The sequence below is a fragment of the Rhincodon typus genome, chromosome 14 (genome assembly GCF_021869965.1).
Source record: "Rhincodon typus isolate 14 chromosome 14, sRhiTyp1.1, whole genome shotgun sequence".
In the NCBI taxonomy this organism is placed as follows: domain Eukaryota; kingdom Metazoa; phylum Chordata; class Chondrichthyes; order Orectolobiformes; family Rhincodontidae; genus Rhincodon; species Rhincodon typus.
Genome location: NC_063345.1, coordinates 9,341,393 through 9,362,686, shown reverse-complemented (window position 1 = coordinate 9,362,686; position 21,294 = coordinate 9,341,393). Strand labels below are relative to the sequence as shown.

The 21,294-nt window shown below is 40.8% G+C and overlaps 1 protein-coding gene across 1 annotated transcript in view; it reads right to left on the bottom strand.

Annotated features, from left to right (window-relative positions):
* zgc:66433 (uncharacterized protein LOC321250 homolog) overlaps window positions 1-21,294 on the bottom strand; it is a 173,681-nt gene that overhangs the window by 56,864 nt on the left and 95,523 nt on the right. Inside the window, exons 2-3 of the mRNA XM_048605082.1 lie at window positions 17,453-17,529; window positions 1,065-1,227 (exon numbers count right to left, since the gene is read on the bottom strand). Coding sequence (XP_048461039.1) covers window positions 1,065-1,227; window positions 17,453-17,519 — 230 coding nt within the window. The 5' untranslated portion in view covers window positions 17,520-17,529. The remainder of the gene's footprint in view (window positions 1-1,064; window positions 1,228-17,452; window positions 17,530-21,294) is intronic.

Below are 21,294 nucleotides of genomic sequence, written 5' to 3'. Positions count from 1 at the left end.
GACACAATTGATTGATTGGATTGCTTTTCCAATTCTAGAGAGACTAAATGTTGAATCACAAATTCAAGAAGTCTTTGTTTTCTTTGAGAAGTGAATGGGAACTGGATGCAATTCAAGTAAAAAAAGAGGAAATGCTAGAAACTCAAAGCAGATCAGGCAGCATCTGTCAACCAAGAAAGTTTTATTTTGATGACCTTTGTCAGAACTGCTTCAGGTGTGCTGTCTGAACACAAATCTACTTTTCTCTCCACAGACACTGTCTGAGTGTTTCCATCATTTATATCATAAATTTCCAGCAGTCGAAACATTTTGCTTTTGTTAGGGTTAAAGCTTATCATATTCCCATCTTGTTAATGCATTCTATTAGCTACCTGTTCGGACATATCACAACACATCTCTGTGACAGATGAGACTTAAACCTAGAATTTCTAACCCCGTGATAGGGACACTGCCACTTGAACCCCTTTAATGCATTTTATATACATTTTATCAAGAGAATTAGGAAATATAATTTTACAATCATTGCCTGCACATGAACACCAATATGAAATGGAAGAATGTATTTTGGACTGAGCTGATGGATCAACATTTATGACAACATAAATAACATTGAGTTTGTTGAAGAGTGAACATGGAAACTGTTTGCAGCAGACAAATTTTTTTTAAGCTTTTCTGGTTTTGATAACTTGTGCGTGATCGTTTACACAATTAAACTTTAGAATCATATGTAGTGCTAAAATTCATGGCAGGTAATTGGCTGGTGCAGCTTTTGTGGACCTGATAACCTTTGAACCCTGGAGCAATTGCTCTTAATCGATAAAAACTTCGAAAAACTGGAGTCACTTTTTTTTTACCCGCCCCCGGGATGTGCCTGTGGCAGGGTTAAAATGAAAAAGCAACAAGAGTGGGCCATTGGACCTTTGTGATTGCTCGGCCATTGATTAAGATCATGGATGATCTGATTTTAACCTCAACTCTACATTCCTGCATATTCCCGATAATCCTTGGCTGAAGTAGTTGCATAAGTTAACATCTCGTTGAGCTGCCATCTCATCATCTCTTACCCTGCCTCGGAGTCAGGCAATGCTGTGGAAGGTTCCGGAAGGTTAACATCGCTGCTCGATTGGCACGGTTTGAGACTGCTTTCTCCCCGAGGGACTGCTGGATCTTTCCTCTTCTTCTTGGCAAAAAAGTTTTTGAAGGTTTTAAACTTTGACTTCTTCTTCCCTGCAAAGGACAAATGAAAGTCTAAGCTCCACGAGGCCAGACAGCAAAACTAATTCACTCTCCAGCAGCACATTTATTCATGACATTCTTTGCTAACCTTCAACTGGAGTTGATCATGAGGAATTTTTGGCCCAAATGTGATGCTTAATTTATTAATCAAGCCTGCCTCTTACAGGCAAGCAGTCTAATTAAATGCTGAGGAAAAATTGAGTTCAATTGCTGTCGGTGAGAAGTTGAAGATTGGTCAGTAAGTTATAAATTTTGAGCCTTAGATGTGAGATACAGATCTGCCATAAACTCAATAAATTGGTAGAACAGGTTTGAAGGGCTGAAAAGCCTCATTCAGCCTCTGTCTATATTTCTTGCTGCAGACCAGATGAGGCCCAAAATAAAATGAGGGTTAATATTTCCTCATTTTCTTTATCACTTGCATTACAGTGTACAACTTTTTTTTTCACTCGTGGATATGGGCATCGCTGTTTAGGCTACTATAAATGCTCATTCCTAATTGCCCAGAGGGCAGTTAAGAGTCACATGTAGGCCAGATCAAGTAAAGTTTGCAGATTACCTTCCCTAAAGAGCATAAGTGGAGCCATAAAACCATAAAACATAGAAGCAAAGGGTAGGCCTTTCAACCCATTGAGTCTGCTATGCCATACAATGAGATCATGACTGATCTGAAAACCCTGAACAAAAAGAAAGTTGCTGAAAAGGCCCAGCAGGTCTGGCAGCACCTGTGAGGGAAAAAACAGAGTTAACGTTTCGGGTCTGATGATCCTTCCTCAGAACTGCTAAACTGCTTAGAACTGAAAACCCTGAACTCCGTGTTCCTGCGTTTTCCTCAGGCCCCTTGATTCCCTTACTGATTAAAAATTTGTCTATCTCAGCCTTGTGATATACAAAATGACCCAACCTCAACAGCCCTCTGTTGTAAAGAATTTCATGGTTTCACTGCTCTCTGAGAGATGAAATTCCTCCTCATCTCTATCTTAAATGTGCGACCCTTTATTCTGAGGTTATGTCCTTTAGCCCTAGACTGTCCCACAAGTGAAAACAACCTCTTTACATCTATCCTATCCAGCCCCCAAGAACACTGCATATTTCAAATAAATAAGGCTCACCTTACTCACCCCCTTCCCATAAAACTGCCCTTCCATATCAGTTCACCAGATTAGCTTTAGCAGCAACAATGCTAACAAGGTCATCATTGAGCTAATTTTCCAACTCTAGATTGTTGTTGAATTCCAACTTCACCATGTGCCATGGTCAGATTTGAGCTTATCCCAGAACATTAGCTTGAACTGTTACTTGCAATATTAGCCTAGTGACATTACCACTGTGCCACCTGGCCCCTAAGGCTGAGGCTTTAGCTTTCTGCCTTTCTTTCTTATTGATAGACCATAACTCACATATCCCTTTCTCTCTCTTGACGGGAGCGAACCTTCAAGCAAATGGTTACAGCCGCCCCATCATACGAGCATATAACAACAACCCATTGACGCTGATACAACTGAATATCACAATTGTTATAAATGCTGCAATTGTGATCATTTCTATTGTGCGTGTGATGATACGGAGAGGAAAACTCTTGAAGTGTTGCCTGCTTTGAAACTAGGAACCCCACACAGATTTGGGGAGAATGTGCAAACTCCACACAGCCAGTTGCCCAAGGCTGGAATGGAACCCAGACCTGTGAAGCTGTGAGGCAGCAGTGCTAACCACTGAGTCAACCATCTTTCCAAAAATATAGTGAGAGGAGAGCAGTTATTTCACAACGGATTTCAAATCTGGTATTTAACATAACTCAGAGATTAACTAGCTGCAGCCTTGCAGTCTATACTGAAAACAACAAACGACAGAGATCACAGGGGGTCAGGCTGCATCCATGGAGAGACAGCAAGCTAATGTTTCGAGTCGAGATGACTCTTCACCAGAGCCGGAACAGTCTATAGTCTATACTACAGTCTATATTCAGGTTATATATGCCAAGATACTATGACGGCCAGTTAGTCACTGAAACAATGTAGACTGGAATTATATACTGGAACAATGCAGATTCCAGACGCAACAGACTACTTGGGAATTGCCCAGGGAACTGAGAATTCCAACGAATAATTCCTCTGTGTCTGGAATCCTCCAAAAGAATCCATCAAAGTTGGAGGTGTTCTGCTTCAGTTAAGCTAATAGTTACCCAGGAAAGGTTAGAGGTTTAAAAACCTAGTCTGACTCCTGGATACCTATTAAACTGACCCCTGGACTGACACTTGCCTTCAATGTTTGGACAGCTCCATACTATCCATCATCAAATGGTCTGGCAGAAACAGCAGTCCAAACGTTGAAGGCAGGCTTAAAGAAACAGCCTGCTGCTTCATTCAAACTTTCCTAGTTCCTGTTTGATTATAGCATCACCCCTCACGCAACTACAGGGATAGCTCCATCAGAGTTGCTAATGGTGAGGGGACTCTGCATCAGGTTAAACTTGATATTCCCAGACCTGTAGGGGAGGGTGAAATGGCATCAGGAATGCCAATGCTGGCCACATGCTTCCTCTAAGCGAGAGAGACAGTTTACTTCAGGAGATGAAATTTGGTGTCGAAACCATGGAAATGGCCCTGAATGGGTAGGAGACGAGGTCAACATGAGGTCAGGTCCCCTGACATATAAATTTCGGGTAGCTGAGGCAGTCCTGAACAAACTTGTGGATCACATGAAAGTTGAGACCTTGCAAATGGGGCAGGAGCTAAACATACCCGGCCTCTCAGAACAGCCAGAAAGGCTTATCAGAAACCATGGCTCCCCGCTTCGACTAGTGTCAAAGAAACCTCAAAGTCTAAGATGGATGCAGCCGATGTCACAGCCTTGCTACTGTTACCACCTGAAGAAGGGGAGGAATGTCTTCTGAGACACCCTGGGCACAAGAGATGGGCTATGGTCTAGTACATGCCGCCCATGTCCAAGTCTGAGTCAGAGGAGAAGCTACAAGAAAAAGAACAGGTCTCATCCTCTGACCTGGGGGAAGGGGTGTAGCAATTGGAAGATTGGAAGGAGGTCAGCAAGGTGGATCTCATTGAGTATGAGATCCCTGACTGGGGTTGTTAACCTGGGCCAATCAGGGAGCCCTAGCTGACACATATAAACAAGAGTCTGAGAGTCTTCTCACTCTAGGGACTGGCTCTGAGCAAGTTAGTCAGTGTCCCATGTACTGTATATGTGTAAATAAAAGGTGACTTGGTGACAGGACACCTGCCTCCTTGGAATTATTTCACCCCTCTCTGAAATAACATTATCAGTAATTTCTTTTCTAAGCCACAGTAGAGTCACCGTTCCTCTTTTATTTTTGTGCCAGACAGAATTGTTGGCAATTCATGCACATGTTTTTTAAATATGAACCATTGCCTAACCACAGTCTACCTATTTATCAAGGTTCCCCAATCCACCTTGCCAATTCACATCTCATACCCTCATAGTTCCCTTTATTTGGATTCTGGACCCTAGTTTTAGATTTGACTATTTCACTCTCCATCTTAATGACGAATTCTGTTATATTATGATCATTCCTCCCAAAGGGACCCCGCACAAAATGATTGTTGATTAATCTTTTCTCATTTCTGCTTGAATAGCCTGTTCCCTGGCTGGTTCCTCAATGTATTGGTCTAAAAGCCAATCTCCACAACGTCATTGTTGGTTTGATTTGTCCAATCGTAGAATCATAGAGTCACCACAATATGGAAGCAGGTTATTCAGCCCATTGAGTCCACACCTACCCTCCAACCAGCATCCCACCCAGATCTAACCGGCTACTCTATCCCCGTAACCCTGAATTTCTCATTGGTAATCCACCTGGCCTGCATATCCCTGGACACTATGGGCAATTTTGCTTAGCCAATCCATCTAACTTGCACATCTTTGGACTGTGGGAGGAAACCGGACAACCTGGAGGAAACCCACGCAGATATAGGGAGAATGTGTAAACTCCACACAGATAGTTGCCTGAGGCTGGAATCAAACCCAGGTCCCTGGCGCTGTGAGGCAGCAGTGGTAACTAGTGAGCAAGTAACTATGGTTATAGTTACGTTCATTACACACATCACTAATTTGTTTTTGTTTAATGCCTTATCTTACATCTCCACTAATGTTTGAGGACCTATAAACAATCTCTAACAAAATTATTGCCTTTTGGTGTTTCTTATTTCCACCCCTACAGATTCTGTACAATATCTTGATTTTCCAAGCTGTTACCTTTCCTCACAATTGTATTGATTTTTCTTTTACTGGCAGTGCTAACCCACCTCCTACCTCTTTTTGTCTATCCTTCCCAAATAATTAACACCTCTGGGCATTCAATTCCTATCTGCAACAAACTCTCTTAATCACAACTATATCATGGCTTGGGGACCGCTTTGCAGAACACCTACGCTCGGTTCGCAATAAACAACTGCATCTCCCAGTTGCAAACCATTTCAACTCCCCCTCCCATTCCTCAGATGACATGTCCATCCTGGGCCTCCTGCAGTGCCACAATGATGCCACCCGAAGGTTGCAGGAACAGCAACTCATATTCCGCTTGGGAACCCTGCAGCCCAATGGTATCAATGTGGATTTCACAAGCTTCAAAATCTCCCCTCCCCCTACCGCATCCCCAAACCAGCCCAGCTCGTCCCCACCTCCCTAACCTGTTCTTCCTCCCACCTATCCCCTCCTCCCACCTCAAGCCGCACCTCCATCTCCTACCTACTAACCTCATCCCGCCCCCTTGACCTGTCCGTTCTCCCTGGACTGACCTATCCCCTCCCTACCTCCCCACCTACACTCATCTTTACTGGCTCCATCCCCGCCTCTTTGACCTGTCTGTTTCCTCTCCACCTATCTTCTCCTCTATCCATCTTCTATCCACCTCCCCCTCTCTCCCTATTTATTTCAGAACCCCCTTCCCCTCCCCCATTTCTGATGAAGGGTCTAGGCCCGAAACGTCAGCCTTCCTGCTCCTGTGATGCTGCTTGGCCTGCTGTGTTCATCCAGCTCTGCACCTTGTTGTCTCGGATTCTCCAGCATCTGCAGTTCCTACTATCTCTATATCATAACTGTTTACATCTATTTGTGCTGCTAATCCATCTATCTGATTGTTAATACTCTTCACATTAGGATATAAAGCTTTTAGGCTTATCTTTTTAACTATGTTGGTCATTTTTGCTGTATTTTGCATTTGTTTGTCACTCTTGTTTGATCTGCCTTCTGCTTTTGCTTCTTAACTTTCTGTCTATTGTTTCAATTCTTATTTCTCCTTCCTCTGTCTACCTATTCAAGATCCAATCCTCTGCTATTCTACTTTAATTCCTACCTGACAGCACTAGCAACTACACCCCCTCCCATAGTGAGCCCCAGCACCTGTCCTTCCAGATTGTGCTGGTCCCACCTTCCCCACAATTGGTCCAAATGTCCCGGAATCCTTCCTGTTATATTGTTTCACCAGCCACATATTCATCGGGTATATACTGACATTTTTACTCTCACTAACACTCTCTTCGCTCGTGAAGACAGATGCAAAATATTGGTTCTTCTCAATCATTTTTGTTTTAATCTGAATGGAAAATTCAATTATACTGTGTTCATTGCTACCTAGAGGAACCTTTACTCTGAGGCCATTAATTAATCCTGTCACATTACCAAGTTAACTATAAGCTGCTCTCTGATCAGTCCAGAGTTGGAATGTGTTGATGTGTTCTAAGAAACAATCTCAAAAGCGTTCTAGGAACCCTTTATCTAGGCTACTACTGCCAATCTTATTTTTTGAGTTTTTCTACTGATTAAAGGAATCCATGATTATTGCCACAATCTTTATCACAAGCAAGTAATATTTCTTCTTGCATATTTCATCCAACAATGTGGTTAGGGGGCCTTTGACTACGCTGATTGGCGACTCCTTTCCCCCACTATTCCTCATCTCCACCCAGACCGATTTCATATCCTGATTGCCTCAACTAACTATTTCACTAATGTCATTCCTAACTAAGAATACTTTCCCTTCACCTCTAGCTGGCTTCCTCTTTTTGAATGTCATATTCCCCTCAATATTCAAGACCCAATAATTGTCATCTTGCAAGCACATCTCAATAATCCTCTATTCATTCACAAGATGTGGGTGGCACTGGCTAGGCAGCATTTATTGCCCATCCCTAATTGTCCAGAGGGCAGTTAAGCGTCAACCACATTGCTGTGGGTCTGGGGTCACGCATGGGCTAGACCAGGTAAGGATGGCAGTTTCCTTCCCTAAAGGACATTAGTTGAACCAAACGGATATTTCCCGACAATTGGCAATGGATTCATTGTCATCATTAGATCCTTATTTCCAGATATTTTTATTAACTTCAAATGCCACCATCTGCCCCGGCAGGATTTGAACCCAGGTCCTCAGAACATTAGCAACACTGTTCTCAGGAAGGGTCACCAGACCTGAAACGTTAACTCTGTTTTCTCCTTCACAGATGCTGCCAGACCCTGCTGAGCTTTTCCAGCAACTTTGTTTTTGTTCCTGATTTACAGCATCCACAGTTCTTTTGATTTTTCCTCAGAACATTATCTGGCTCTCTGGATTAACAGTCTAGCAATAATACCACTAGGCCATCAGTAAGGAGATGGAGCTAATGGCCTAGTGGTATTATCTTTAGAGTGTTAACCTCAATGACCAGTTAATGTTCTTGGTTTGAATCCCACTATAGTAGATTGTGGAATTTGAATTCAATAAAAGTCTGAAATCAAGAATATAATCTTAGAATCCTTACACTGCAGAAAAGAGACCATTTGACCCATCAAGTCTGCACTCACCCTCCAAAGAGCATCCCACTCAAACTAGCCCCATAATCCTGCATTAAAGTGGCTAATCCACCTAGCTTACACATCCCTGAATGCTACAGGGCAATTTAACATGGCCAATCCACCTAGCCTGCTCATTTGTGGACTGTGAGAGGAAACCCCCACAGAAGCAGGGAGAATGTACAAAGTCCACAGAGACAATCACCCAAGGCTGGGTTTGAACTTGGGTTCCTGGTGTTATGAGGTACTAGTGCTAACCATTGAACCACTACAACAGTGCAACTATTGATTGTTGGGTGAAAACACCATCTGATTCACTAATGTCCTTTAGAGAAGGAAACTGTTGTCCTTACCTGGTCTGGCCCACATATGACTCCAGATTCACAGTGGTATGATTAACATTTAATTGCCCTCTGAGACAATTAGGGATGGGCAATAAATGCTGGCTTGGGCAATAAATGCTGGCTTAGCCAACAATGCCTACATCCTGTGAATAAGTAAAGAAAACAATTTGTTTGATATTCTTACTCCTGTTTCTATGTTTATTTTGTTGTGAATGCTATGATCATTTTCAACATTGCATGATGAGTTGAAGTTAAATAAATGTTTATGCATATTTTATTTACTCATACTTTGAAGCTATGATTGCCGATATTTGAAGTTTTCCAATGTGAGTCAATATGTGGCTGCACGTGTGTGATTTCAGTAAATGAAGTTGGCTCATCAAGCAGAAGTTAAATAACAAAATTTTATTTCTGCCTTGAATTAACAAGGAAATTCTGCACATTTATTATGACTGACAGTTTACTTGGCTGTGACTCCTTTTCAGCTTTTTGTTCTGCCAGCAAAAAGTTCAGCAGACTTTCTGTATTCTGCAATAAGCTTTATAAATGAATGTAGAACAGATGTGGTTAATCCTGTAAGTAACCTCTAACTGATCACTTTAAAGTAGTCCAGGTCTTAATCTTGTTCAGACTCAGATGCTGAAGCTTGTGCTTCAGGGGCCTGTTAACATTGGTTTCATCTGGTATATCAGTGACTGATTCTACCCTACTCCAAATTAAAGGCAGACTTCCATTCTTGGCCAGAGTTTTTTTTTGTCAATATATAGGAACCAAAATGTCCATTGAACATTAAGAACCAGTAGATTTAATTCAGCCCATTGAAACTTGATCATAAGACCATAAAATATTAGATTATTTGGCCCATCAAGTCTACTCCACCATTCAATCATGGCGGATAGCTTTTTCAACTCTATTCTCCTGCCTTCTCCCTGTAACCCTTGATCCCCTTACCATCTATCTCTGTCTTAAACACACTCAATGACTTGGACTATACAGCCTTCTGTGGCAATGAGTTCCATAGATTCACCACCTTCTGGCTGAAGAAATTCCTCCCTACCTCAGTTCTAAAGGGTCGCACACTCACTCTGATGCTCTGCCCTTGGCTCCTAGTCTCTCCTACTAGTGGAAACATCTTCTCCACATCCACTCGATCCAGAACTCTCAGTATTCAGTAAATTTCAATGAGATCTCATCCTTCTAAACTCCATTGACTGTAGAACCAGAATCCTCAACTGCTCCTTGTGTGTCAAGCCTTTCGTCTCTGGGATCAATCATGTAACCCACCTCTGGACCTCCGCTAATGCCAGCACGTTCTTCTTTAGATATGGGCTCAAAACTGCTCACAATATTCCAAATGCGGTCAAACCAAAGCCTTGTACAGCCTCAGCAGTACATCCCTGCTCTTGTAAACTAGCCCTCTCGAAATGAATACAAACATTGCATTTGCCTTCCTAATTGCCAACTGAATCTGCACATTAACCTTAAGAGAGTCCTGAACTAGGACTCCCAAGTTCCTTTGTGCTTCAGAGTCATTTTTCAATTTGATCATGATCTGTCATGATCTGTCTTAACCTCACCTCCCCTTCTGCACCTTGATTTCATTTCTCTTATTACACTTGCATAACAAAATTCTATGTAGTCAAATCTAAAGTTTTGATCAGTTTGAATTTAGTTTGATACTGTGATGACTTTTGATCTAGAAGCAATACAGTAAGCAAAATTTGCAAATTCTTGAAAATGTTCTTGGAAATTATCATTGATTTGAAGAATGCACAAAAAGTATTTTTAAGAAGTTCTTTCAACTGTGAAAGAATCATAGAATCACAGAATATAAGAGCAGGAGTAGGCCATTCGGCCCTTCTAACCTGCTCCACTATTCAATATGATCATGGCTGATCATCTAACCCAGTACTCTGTTCCTGCTTTCTTCACATACCCTTTTATCCCTTTAATCATAAGTACTACATCTACATCTTTCTTGAAAGTCTTCAATGTTTTGGCCTTGATCGCTTTCTGTGGCAGAAAATTCCTCAGGCTCACCACTCTCTGGGTGAAGACATTTCTCCTCATCTCAATCCTAAATGGCCTACTCTCTATCCTTAGACTGTGACCAACTGTAACCTCCTTAACCAATGAGAATACTAGTAAACATGACTCAGTGATCCTTGAACTGGAGGCAGTAGCAACAGGAAGCAAGTTACAAAAGCCATGTAGCTACACCCATAGGACACTTTCAGCAAAATAAAGGTTGAAGCAGAGGGGAGAACAGAGAAGACCCATTAGCACAGAGCTGTCTGCATGTAACATTGAACAAGATAGAAAAAACCCGAAGGCTGGGTTCGAGTCTGAAGGGTGAATTGAACAATTTGAATGCAACCGCTTCAGTTTTGCCAGAAGCAACACGCCCGCTTGTCAGGGTCTGTTAGAAGGGCATGTTAAAAGGAGTGTCTGGGCAGTCTGTGCCATCAGGTCTGTTAGGAATGTGGCTGATGATGGTCTGTCAGGGTGATAAGCGTCTCTGGGGACCTTGATGGAATACAGCTGTCAGTGAACATGACTTAACGGCCAAATATTTGACAGGGGAAAATTAAACATCCTACACATGAAGAGCTGAGTTTGGAAACTTTGGAACTGCAAGCGGTGTCACTTGTCTGTGTGGAGTAATACTTATGATTGTGTAAAGTGGTAACCTTGTTGTATTAACTACAGAAAGTGAAATTCACCTTGCAGTTTGAAGTACTATTTGCCTGTTAATTCATGCTGATTTTGTGTTGGCCTTAATTTATTTAAATTAAAAATTACAAAAAGTGAAATCTTCTTTGGCAACTTTGTAAATTGAGGTAATTCTTTCACTTGGTAAATTTGGTCATTTTGGTTTTAAGGTTTCACCACAGCAAACGTAACAAGATATGTTTCTATCTGGTTTTCAGAATAAGGCTGTGATCAGATTTTGAATATTAGACCATCAGATCAGATTGGTCTGACATTTATTCTGATGATTTGTAACTTCTGGAAAATTCCATACATATCAGTCATATTATTGTCAATAACAAAAGCACGCAAGGAACTGCTGGCCAACTGGATGGACACTGGCATCGTAAGCTGTTCTACTCTTTATAAGATTCAAAACAGTCATATGTAAAGTGAGTACTTTCTTCAATTTTCTGTCCTTATTGAGTAAGTTCAGCCTTGAAACATTTTCTATTTATCTTGCAGTTTTAACTGGCACTCAGCATATAAACAGAGGACCAGATGCTATTCCGTTCCTATAGAGTCTGGAAGCAATTCCAAATGTTACACAGGACTGCCATGTAATTACTTTGGCAAGGAGAAGGATGCATTGCTTTCTGTAATATAAAGGAAAGGGAAACCCCAGCAATCCTTTATTTTTCTGCAGATTTTTTTTCTTTTCCAACTGCATCTTTCCTCTCATGTAATCAATATACAGCAAAATCTCATGTGTAATGCCCACAACACATTAGTTAGAAAATTGCTAAGTTGGACAGAAAAAGGAGTAAAACATGACTTTTGAGAAAGCAAAATTCCATTGGGAGTGACTCCCACTTAATTAAAACAAAAATGCCTTCACTCTATATTGGTTGTGGATCTCTCTGACTGGTGACCCGCTCACTCAACTCTCCCCAGAGGAATAGCAGGCAGAGAAACAAAACTTGTGAGCCAATAAGTGAAAGAGTAAAGGTATGTTACCTGATGCATGTTACAGCTTGTCGCTGGCTAGGCTGGTATTTTTATTGCCCATTCTTAACTGCCCTGTGGGAGGTGGTGGTGAGCTGCCTTCTTGAGCTGTTGTAGCCCTTGCAGCGTAGGCATACCTATGTTTTGTTACAGAGAGGAGGTGTGTGCAGGGACTTTAATCAACTGACACCAAGGCCCGATGTCATTAATCATTTACAGACAGAAAAGTGCTAAAACCTCATCTGTCATTTGGAATAGAAAATGTATAATATCTTGGAAGGATGTGAGGATAGTGCTTCTGTCTTCCTGCTGTAATGATTTTGCAAAATCAATTATCAGTTTAGAACATAGAACAGTACAACACAAAAACAGGCCCTTTGGCCCACCATGTCTGTGACGACCATGATGCCATTCTGAACTAATCCCATCTGCTTGTACGTGGTCCGTATCCCTCTATTTCCTTCCTTTCATGTGTCTGTCTACATGCTTCTTAAACGCTGCTATTGTATCTGCTTCTATCACCTCCTGTGGCAGCATGTTCCAGCCTCTGTGTGAAATTTTTTTCTTTTACATCTCCTTTAAACTATTCCCTTCTCATTTAAAATTCCCACCCTGGCTCAAAAATCTCCGATGGTCCACCCTCTCCATGCCTCTCATAATTTTATATATTTCTGTCACATCTCAGCCTCCAACACTCCAGCAAAACAATCCGAGTTTGTCCAACCTCTCCTTGTAGCTAATATACTCCAATCCAGGCAAGATCTTGGTAAGCCTCCTCTACATCCTTTCCAAAGCCTCCACAATCCTTCTTATAGCATGGTGACCAGAACTGCACACAATACACTAAATGTGACCTAACTAAAATCTTATACTGCTGCCAAATGACTTGCCAACTTTTATACTCAAATGTCCTGATTGATGAAAGCAAGCGAGCTGTATGCCTTCTTTACCACCTTATCCGCTTGTGTTGCCACTTTCAGGGAGCTATGGACTTGCACCCGAAGATCTCTCTGTATAGCAATGCTCTTAAAGGTCTTGCCACTTACTGTATACTTTCTACTTGCATTTGATCTCCCAAAATGCATCACCCCACAACTGTCCAGATAAAACTCCATCTGCCACTTCTCTGCCCAACTTTCCAACTGATCTATATCCTGTTGTATCCTTTGACAACCTTCCTCACTATCCACAACTCCACCAACTTTTGTATTATCTGCAAACTTACCAATCAAACCACTTTCATTTTCATTCAAATCATTTATATATATTGCAAACAACCAGCCTTCCATGAGGGGCCTTGTCAAATGCTTGAATAGCTCATAAGAAATATAGAAACATAGAGAATAGGAGCAGGAGTAGGCCATTCAGCCCTTTAATGCTCCGCTATTAAATATGATCATGGCTGATCCTCCAAACTAGCGCTCTGACCTTGCTTTGCCCCATATCCTTAATACCTGTGACACCCTTTGATAAAACCTGTAGAAATTCAGGCACTCATATCCAGGAAAGTAAAATATTTAGGGTTGAAATTATGTGGTGACTGTCACTGTTTTGCCAGGTTTATGAAATCTAACTGTATTTAAGCTCCCAAATTATTGCTGCTGGTCTATAAAGAATTCTACAAAACTCTTTACTTCTAGCTTTGTCTTAACACCATTCTTTCAAGCACATGGTGCATCATCTGTTCCCTTCCAGATCCCACCACATTATCATGTGACACTGGCATTATCATTATACATCACTTCACAGAATTACAGAATTGCTAAAGTGAAGGAGGAGGCCAATCAGCCCATCATGTCCCTACCAGTTCCCTCAGCATTTGACTAAGTGCCAATCTACAGAATTTTTCCCTTAACCGAGCACATTTTTTTTCTAATTTAAATAATTTATCACCCTCTTCAATACCTCAATTGAACCACACTTGGACATTGCATTCCAGACACCAGCAATGCATTGTGTGAAAAAAATTCCTTCCTACCTCACATTTACTTCTTTTCCAAAACACTTTAAAACTGTGCTCTGGTTCTCAATTCTTTCACAAGAAGAAACAGTTTCTCCCTATCTCCTTGTCCAGACCCCTCGTAATTTTGAAAACTGCTATGAAATGTCCTCCTAGCTGTCTCCTCTCCAAGGAAAACAAGTCCAACGTTCCAAATTTTCCTCATAACTAAAGTGCCTCGTCCTAAGACCATTCTGTAAACCCATTCTACACTCTCTCCAATGCATTCATTTCCAATCTACTGTGTGATACCCAGAATTCTACACAATACTCCAGCTGAGGTGTAACAATGAGTCATATACATTTATCATAACATCCCCACAAGAGCCCTATTAATGAAGTCTAGAATACTGTATGCTTTATTAACAGCTCCTTCCACCTGTTCTGCCACCATTAATAACGCATGCACACGTACATTCAGGTCTCGAGGCACCTGAAGACCCTTAAGCGTAGTATCCTTTATTTTATACAGTCTCTCTGTACTAACCTCACATTTCGCTGCATTAAACTTCATCTGCCACCTTTCAAAGTTCTATACTCTCAACCTCACAGTTTTCGTCTCATTCACAAATTTTGAAACTGTCCTCAGCACTCTAATAACTGGATCATTTATATTTATCAGGAAAAACTGACCCACTGGAGAACTCTCCGACAAACCTCCCTCTGGTCCGGAAATAACCATTAATCATTACTATTTGTTTCCTATCCCTCAGCCAACTTTGCATCTGTGGTGCTCTTCATTCCATGAACTATAACTTTCCTCCTTTGTTTTGTGTTGAATGTTTTTGTTTTGTGTTGAATGTTTTTTGAAAGTCTATGGACATAACATCAACAGCATTACCCACTCTTGGAGCGCTTCAAGCAAGCTGGTTAGGCATGATTTTTCTTTAACATATCCGTGCTAGCTCTTCCAAATTCACTCACATTTTTCCATGTGACTGTCAATTCTATCCTAGATAACTATTTCTGGAAGCTTCCCCATCACTGAAGTTAAGCTGGCTGGAATGTAATTGCTCAGCCGACCTTTATAACCTTTTTTGATCAAGGGGGCAATGATTGCAAATCTCCAGTCCTCTGGCACCATTCCTGAATCCAAGAAGACTGAAAAATAATTTCCAGAACCTCTGCAATTTCCATTCTCACTTCCTTCAATGTCCTTGCATGCAACTTCCAGAGCCTTATCAAATATAGGTGCCGATAACCTACCCAAATCCTGCTTATCATTTTTAAGTCCTTCTATAGCCTGAGTTGCTAGTCACCAGGGCCTGGGAAACATCTACTTCAAGGGTAAATGTTGATGCAAATAATTTATTTAACAGCACAGCCATGCTTTCTTGTGTAAATCCCCTTTTCAGTCCCTAATCAGCCCTATCCCTCTTGTTGCGATGTTGTAACAGTTTATTTGTCCACAGAAGAATTTGGAATTTCCCTTTACGTTAGTTGCCAGTCTTTTTCATGATCCTTTCCTTCTCTTATTTGCTTTTTCATTTCCCTTCTGAACTTTCAGCTTTATTGTCAATTGCATTCTCAAACTGCCACCTGTCATCTGCACACTTTTTTTTCTTTAACTTTATTTCCATCTTCTTTGGAGCTCTGGTTTCATTTTTCCTATCTTCCCTTTAGAGGGAATATGCCATGACTATGCCAAAACTATTTCTTCTTTGAAGGCATCCTATTATTCAGGTGCAGCTTTTCCTGCCAGGCTTTGGTTCCAATCCATCAGGTTCTGCTCAGCTCTTGCTCTGTTCAAGGCAGTTCTTCCCCAGTTAACTATCTTGATGCAGGTTGGTCTATTCAAGCATTCAACACTTTATAATACAAAGATTGCTGTTCTGTAAAAGATCCCCCCCACTGATACTTGATAGACTTTGCTCACGTCCTTCCCAAGAACCAGGTCTACCAGTGTCTCCTTTCTTGTAAGACTGGACACATACTGCTGCAAGCAATTGTTCTGAACACAATCAAAGACTGCTTGCCCCTGTCCCCCCTCAAAACTACCTCAGCAGCAGTCTTTATTTGGGAAATTAAAGCCCTCCATTATAACAATGATGTATCTATGTTGGAACACCTTTCTGCTATTCTCTGCAATTTTCTTTCTACATCCTTCCCACAAGTTAGCAGTCTATAGATTATACAGCGCAAGTCAACTTTACTCTGTTCTTGAACTCTCTGGAACACCCTCATTCCCCAGCACTGTAACATTTCCATGCATCAAAAGAAAACACCTTTCTTTTATCCCCTTCCTTCCCTTTTCTGAAAACCTTGGAACCGAGAATATTTAACACCCAGTCTTTAAACCAGGTCTCCGATATTACATTAACATCATAATCCCACATGGTGAATTGTGCCCGTTGTGCATTCATGTGCATGTAGTCTAACAGTGATTCAGACTTCATTACCTTCTCCCTTACTCTGGGTCCACCCATGAACATAGCACTCTCTGTTGCAGTGTTATCTGCCTTACCCAGCTCTGGTACTACCCTCTGATGTTCTCTCCTGTTTCCTACACCCTTTGCTGAGTTAGTTTGTTCGAAGTGTCACCAACAGCCAAGGGGAAGTAAATGATGTTGCATTCCAATGATGTTTCAGAATGATGTCTTATTACTTCACAACAATTGACCAACATTATGTCTATATTGTTTCACGCCATTTGTAAATTGTTGTAAATACTCACATAGTTCACTAATGCCCTTACAGGAAGGTAATCTGTTGTCTTTTGTATACTGCAAAGGCGCTGGAGAAATGCGATTTTGTACGCGTTGCACTGTATTCCTGTACTCCAGTACACATGACAGGAAAATCTAAATCTAAATCCTTACCTAGCTTGGTCTATATGGGACTCTAGACCTACAGTAATATGGATGCCTCTTAACTGCCCTCTGAAATCTGCACATCACTATGGTGATGAGGTAGGCCCAAATTGGTACTCCCTGGTGATGCGGGGGTATTGGTGGGCTCAAAGCCTGCTGTGGAGACCTCTCCCCACCCTCTGATGTCAAGTGGAGCCCAAGAAGGGAAGAAGGTGACTCTGTTTTTAATTATATTTAAGCATCATATCTTAATTTCAGCCTTATATCTTAATATTTTCCGTAAGTCAAAATGACGCTGTACTATGGTGACATATTGCACTTTTCACTGTATTTATTTGTCAAATTCAAGTGACAATAAATCATTCAATAAAATGGCCTAGAGAGCAATTCAGTTCAAGGGCAACTAAGGATGGGCAACAATGCCAGCCTTCACAGTGAGGCCTAACTCCTGCACAAAAGTAAGGGAAAAAACCTCGTTAACAGGTGAAGATCCGAATAACCAATTTGGCATGAAACACTGTTGAATTGTAAAATATGTCAAAAGACAGAACAAAATATGGGTGTACCTGAACATTCTTCACTGCATTCTGCAGCCTCTGAAGTCTGTCTTATGTCTGGCAGTCCCGTAGCCATAATATGATCTCTAAGGAAGGGAAAATCAGAATGTTATTGAAGGCAGAATTGGAGGAGTGCAGGGATCTCAGAATTGTTTCGAAGGAAGATGTTTCAAAAATAGGTAGGACATACAAACACGCGTTCATGTGGATTTAGGGGAAATGTAGGCCATTCAGCACCTCTGGTCTGTTCTATCATCCAATAAGATCATGGCAGGTCTGACTGTGGGCTCTACTTCCCCTTCCTAACTATTCCTGATAACCTTAAATATTTGACTAATAAAGAGTTAAACTATCCCATCCTAAAAATACGCAATGAACCTGCTTCATTTATTCAATGAGTTCTAAAATGTCTCAAATTTATGAAAGAAAAAGAATTCTCCTTATCTTTGTTCTAAAATGTTCATCATTGACCCTTCATTTTTAAACAGTGCCCTTCAAGGGGAAACATCCTTTCAGGATCCAATCAGTCAAGTCCCTTCAGAATCTTATAGGTTTCAATAAAATCACCTCTTGTTCTTCTAAATTCTAATGGAGTCTGTCCAACCTTTTGTCATAAGATAACCCGACCCATCATTAGGTATTTGTTAAGGAAACCTTGTTTGAACTGCTTTTCATGTATTGATATCTTTTCTTAACTGAAACCAAAACTGCACAGGGTACTCCAGATAATTTCTCAGCAATGTTCTTATTCTTAATTAATTCACAGGGTATGGGTGTTACTGGCAAAACCTGCATTTATTGTCCATCCCTAATTGCTCAAAGGACACTTGAGAGTCAACCCAATTGCTGTGGGTCTGGAGTCACATGTAGGCCAGACCAGATAAGGATGGCAGATATCCTTCCCTAAAGGGCATTAGTGAAACAGATGGGTTTTTCCCAACTATCAGCAATGCTTTTACGTTCATTGTTCGACTCTTAATTCCAGTTTTTTTCTCATTGAATTTGAATTCCAACATCTGTGCTGGTAGATGACAGGCTATGGCAGCGTTTCAAACACAGGACCCAAAAACTTACCTTGTTATGGAACAGACCAAACCCCTTCAAACATATCCAGGAAGTAGCCCAGATCCTAACTTTTATCTTATTTGAAGGTGGTGTTAGGTGCTGTGTTCCAAATTTAATGACCTCCTCCTGTTATTGTTTTTTCCCAACCATTTGATCAAACATGTCTCTGATAATTGAACATCAATCTTCTTATCTTTATTCTTTGATTTCTCTGCCTGCTTCAACCAGTGGCTTTGTGGCTTTCTTATCACACAGTCAGGAAAAATCCCAGGATATACTTCCTGTAATACCTCAGATGCATGATTTTCCACTGGTTTTTCAACCACAGTCGGCTCTATCATTACCAAGGGTAAACCGTACTTCTGGGACTGAGAATTTCTCTACTATTCCCACCACCACTTCACCACTTTTCACTAGGCTCTCTGACCTCACCTGATACAGTGGAACACTACACTTTTCACCATGAATTCTGCATATTTCCTGGCAATACTCCTTCTGAATTACATACCTCCTCATCTCTTGCCATCAAAGATTGACATGCTCCTGCACCTCTTACAATTGTATTTCTTTATCTGCTTGGGTTGACCCTCACAAGGTTAAGAACATCTGGCACTTTCTTCTCAGCCAACCCCTGACCAGGTTGTACATTCTGGTGCAGCTTTTTAGCTTCCACCGTGCTTTCCTTTACCATTTCAACAAAACTCACTGACTTATTCTGTTTTCTCACATTCGTCTTCCCAATGCTTTTTCTAAACCACCAACACTGTGACTTCATGTGGCCTACTTTATTGCAGTAAAAATACCTGAGCTTTTTCACTTCTCCTTCCCCCTCATGAGTTTCCTTTTTACCCTGTGGTAAACTATCTTTATTATCTTCAAATGTGATCTCCTTTTCTCTTATAAACGGAGGATTTTTCTTCTTCCCAATTTCTATCCCTCACAGACTGAAATCAATGTCGGAAGCCAGACTTTGATTTATGAAGCAATTCGTAACCATCAGCCATTTCAGCTGCTAATCTTGCAGTTTTAACTCTCTGCTCTTCCACATGAGTTCTCACTACTTCAAGAGGTGAATTTTCGAACTCCTCTGAAATAATTGTCTCTCTAAGAGTGTCATGTGTTTGATCTATTTTTAATGCCCTTATCCACCTATCAAAGTTACTTTGTTTGATCCTTTCAAACTTAATATATGTTTGACCAGGTTCCCTCCTTAGAGCCCTGAGATGTTGTCTGTAGGCTTCTGGCACTAGCTCATATGCACTTAAGATGGCTTTTTTCAACCTCTTATACTCCCGTACTTCTCATACTCCCCAGATACCTCATCTGATAGAGATGCAACTGCCTCAGTAGCTCTACCTACCAACTTTGTTTGAGTCAACAATACCGGCCATTTCATTCATTTAACCACTTTCTAAACTGAAAAGAAAAATGCTTCTACATCCTTCTCGTCAAACTTTGGTAATACTTGGACATATTTAAATAGATCCCCACCAAGCCTTTGGCTACCATGGGACTGTTTTCCATCACTGTCCTCATTATTACTCCTACCTTTCATCTATAACTGTGCCATTTCAACTTCTTCCGATCTCTTCTGTCAAGCAGAAGATACAAAAGCTTAAACACATACAACAGCAGATTCAAGAAAAACTTCTTCCCTGCCATTATTAGACTGCAGAATGGACCTCTCAAATTTCAAATTTAATGTTGACCTCGCTCTTTGTGCACCTTCTCTGCAGCTGTAACATTGTACTCCTCGCTTTATTACCCTTATGCACTTTCTATGTTGCAATCTACTGTACTGCATGCAAAACAAAACTTTTTACTGTACCTGAGTACATATGACAATAATAAATCAAACCAAATCAAACAATGAAAACTGACTTACAGTTTTCAGGTCTAACTTCCAAAGTTCAAAAATTCTTTCCCTCTTTGTTCTTTCTCTTTCTGTTTTACTTCTGCTTTCAATCTTAACTCAAAACTGTTTCATTTCTTTTTGGTATTCAAGCTGCTTCATTTGTAATTGAATTTTAGCTGTTTCCAATGATTCTGATTGCAATCCTGGCAATTGTAAATGTTCAGCTATAGTTGCAATTAAATCCTCTTTCCTCACAGACAAAAGCAATTTCAATTCCAGCTTCTCTGCCAATTCCAAAAACTGTGCCTTACAGACCTTCTACAAACTACCCCAAATTACATCTTCCACCCCAAGGAAACTCTTAGCCACTTCAAGTGCCATTACTGCATAAGGCACAGACTATTTAAGCCAACCAAATGCAACACTCAAAAACAGAACGCCAACACTCATCACTCACTGCCTTTGAGTCTAATAACCCTTAAACCCAACCTCAAATAAGAGATTTTGATTTTGGCAAGAGCCCCCAATTTGTTATGGACCAGACCAAACCACCATCAGATGTATCAAGGAGATAGCCTAGACCCTAATTTTTATCTTATTTAAAAGCAAGTGTAAGCTGCTGTGTTCCAGATGTAATTTGATTGGTTACACTAACTTGGCTTTAAGCAAAACACACTTTTTTCTTACCCCCCTACCGTTAAGATACAAACAAAAGAGAGAAGAACTGGAATTACTTAATTCTGCTGGAAAATTTAACAGAAGAATAGATTACTTCACTACTAAACAGCAACTGTTACAATATAGTAACATCCCATAAACACACCCTTGGCAAAGGCAAATTCAGAAAAATAGATTGTCTCACATACAATTCTTTTAGCAGGCAGAGAACCCAAGCTTTTAGCTGTAACAGACAGAAAGATGTAGAAGCTTT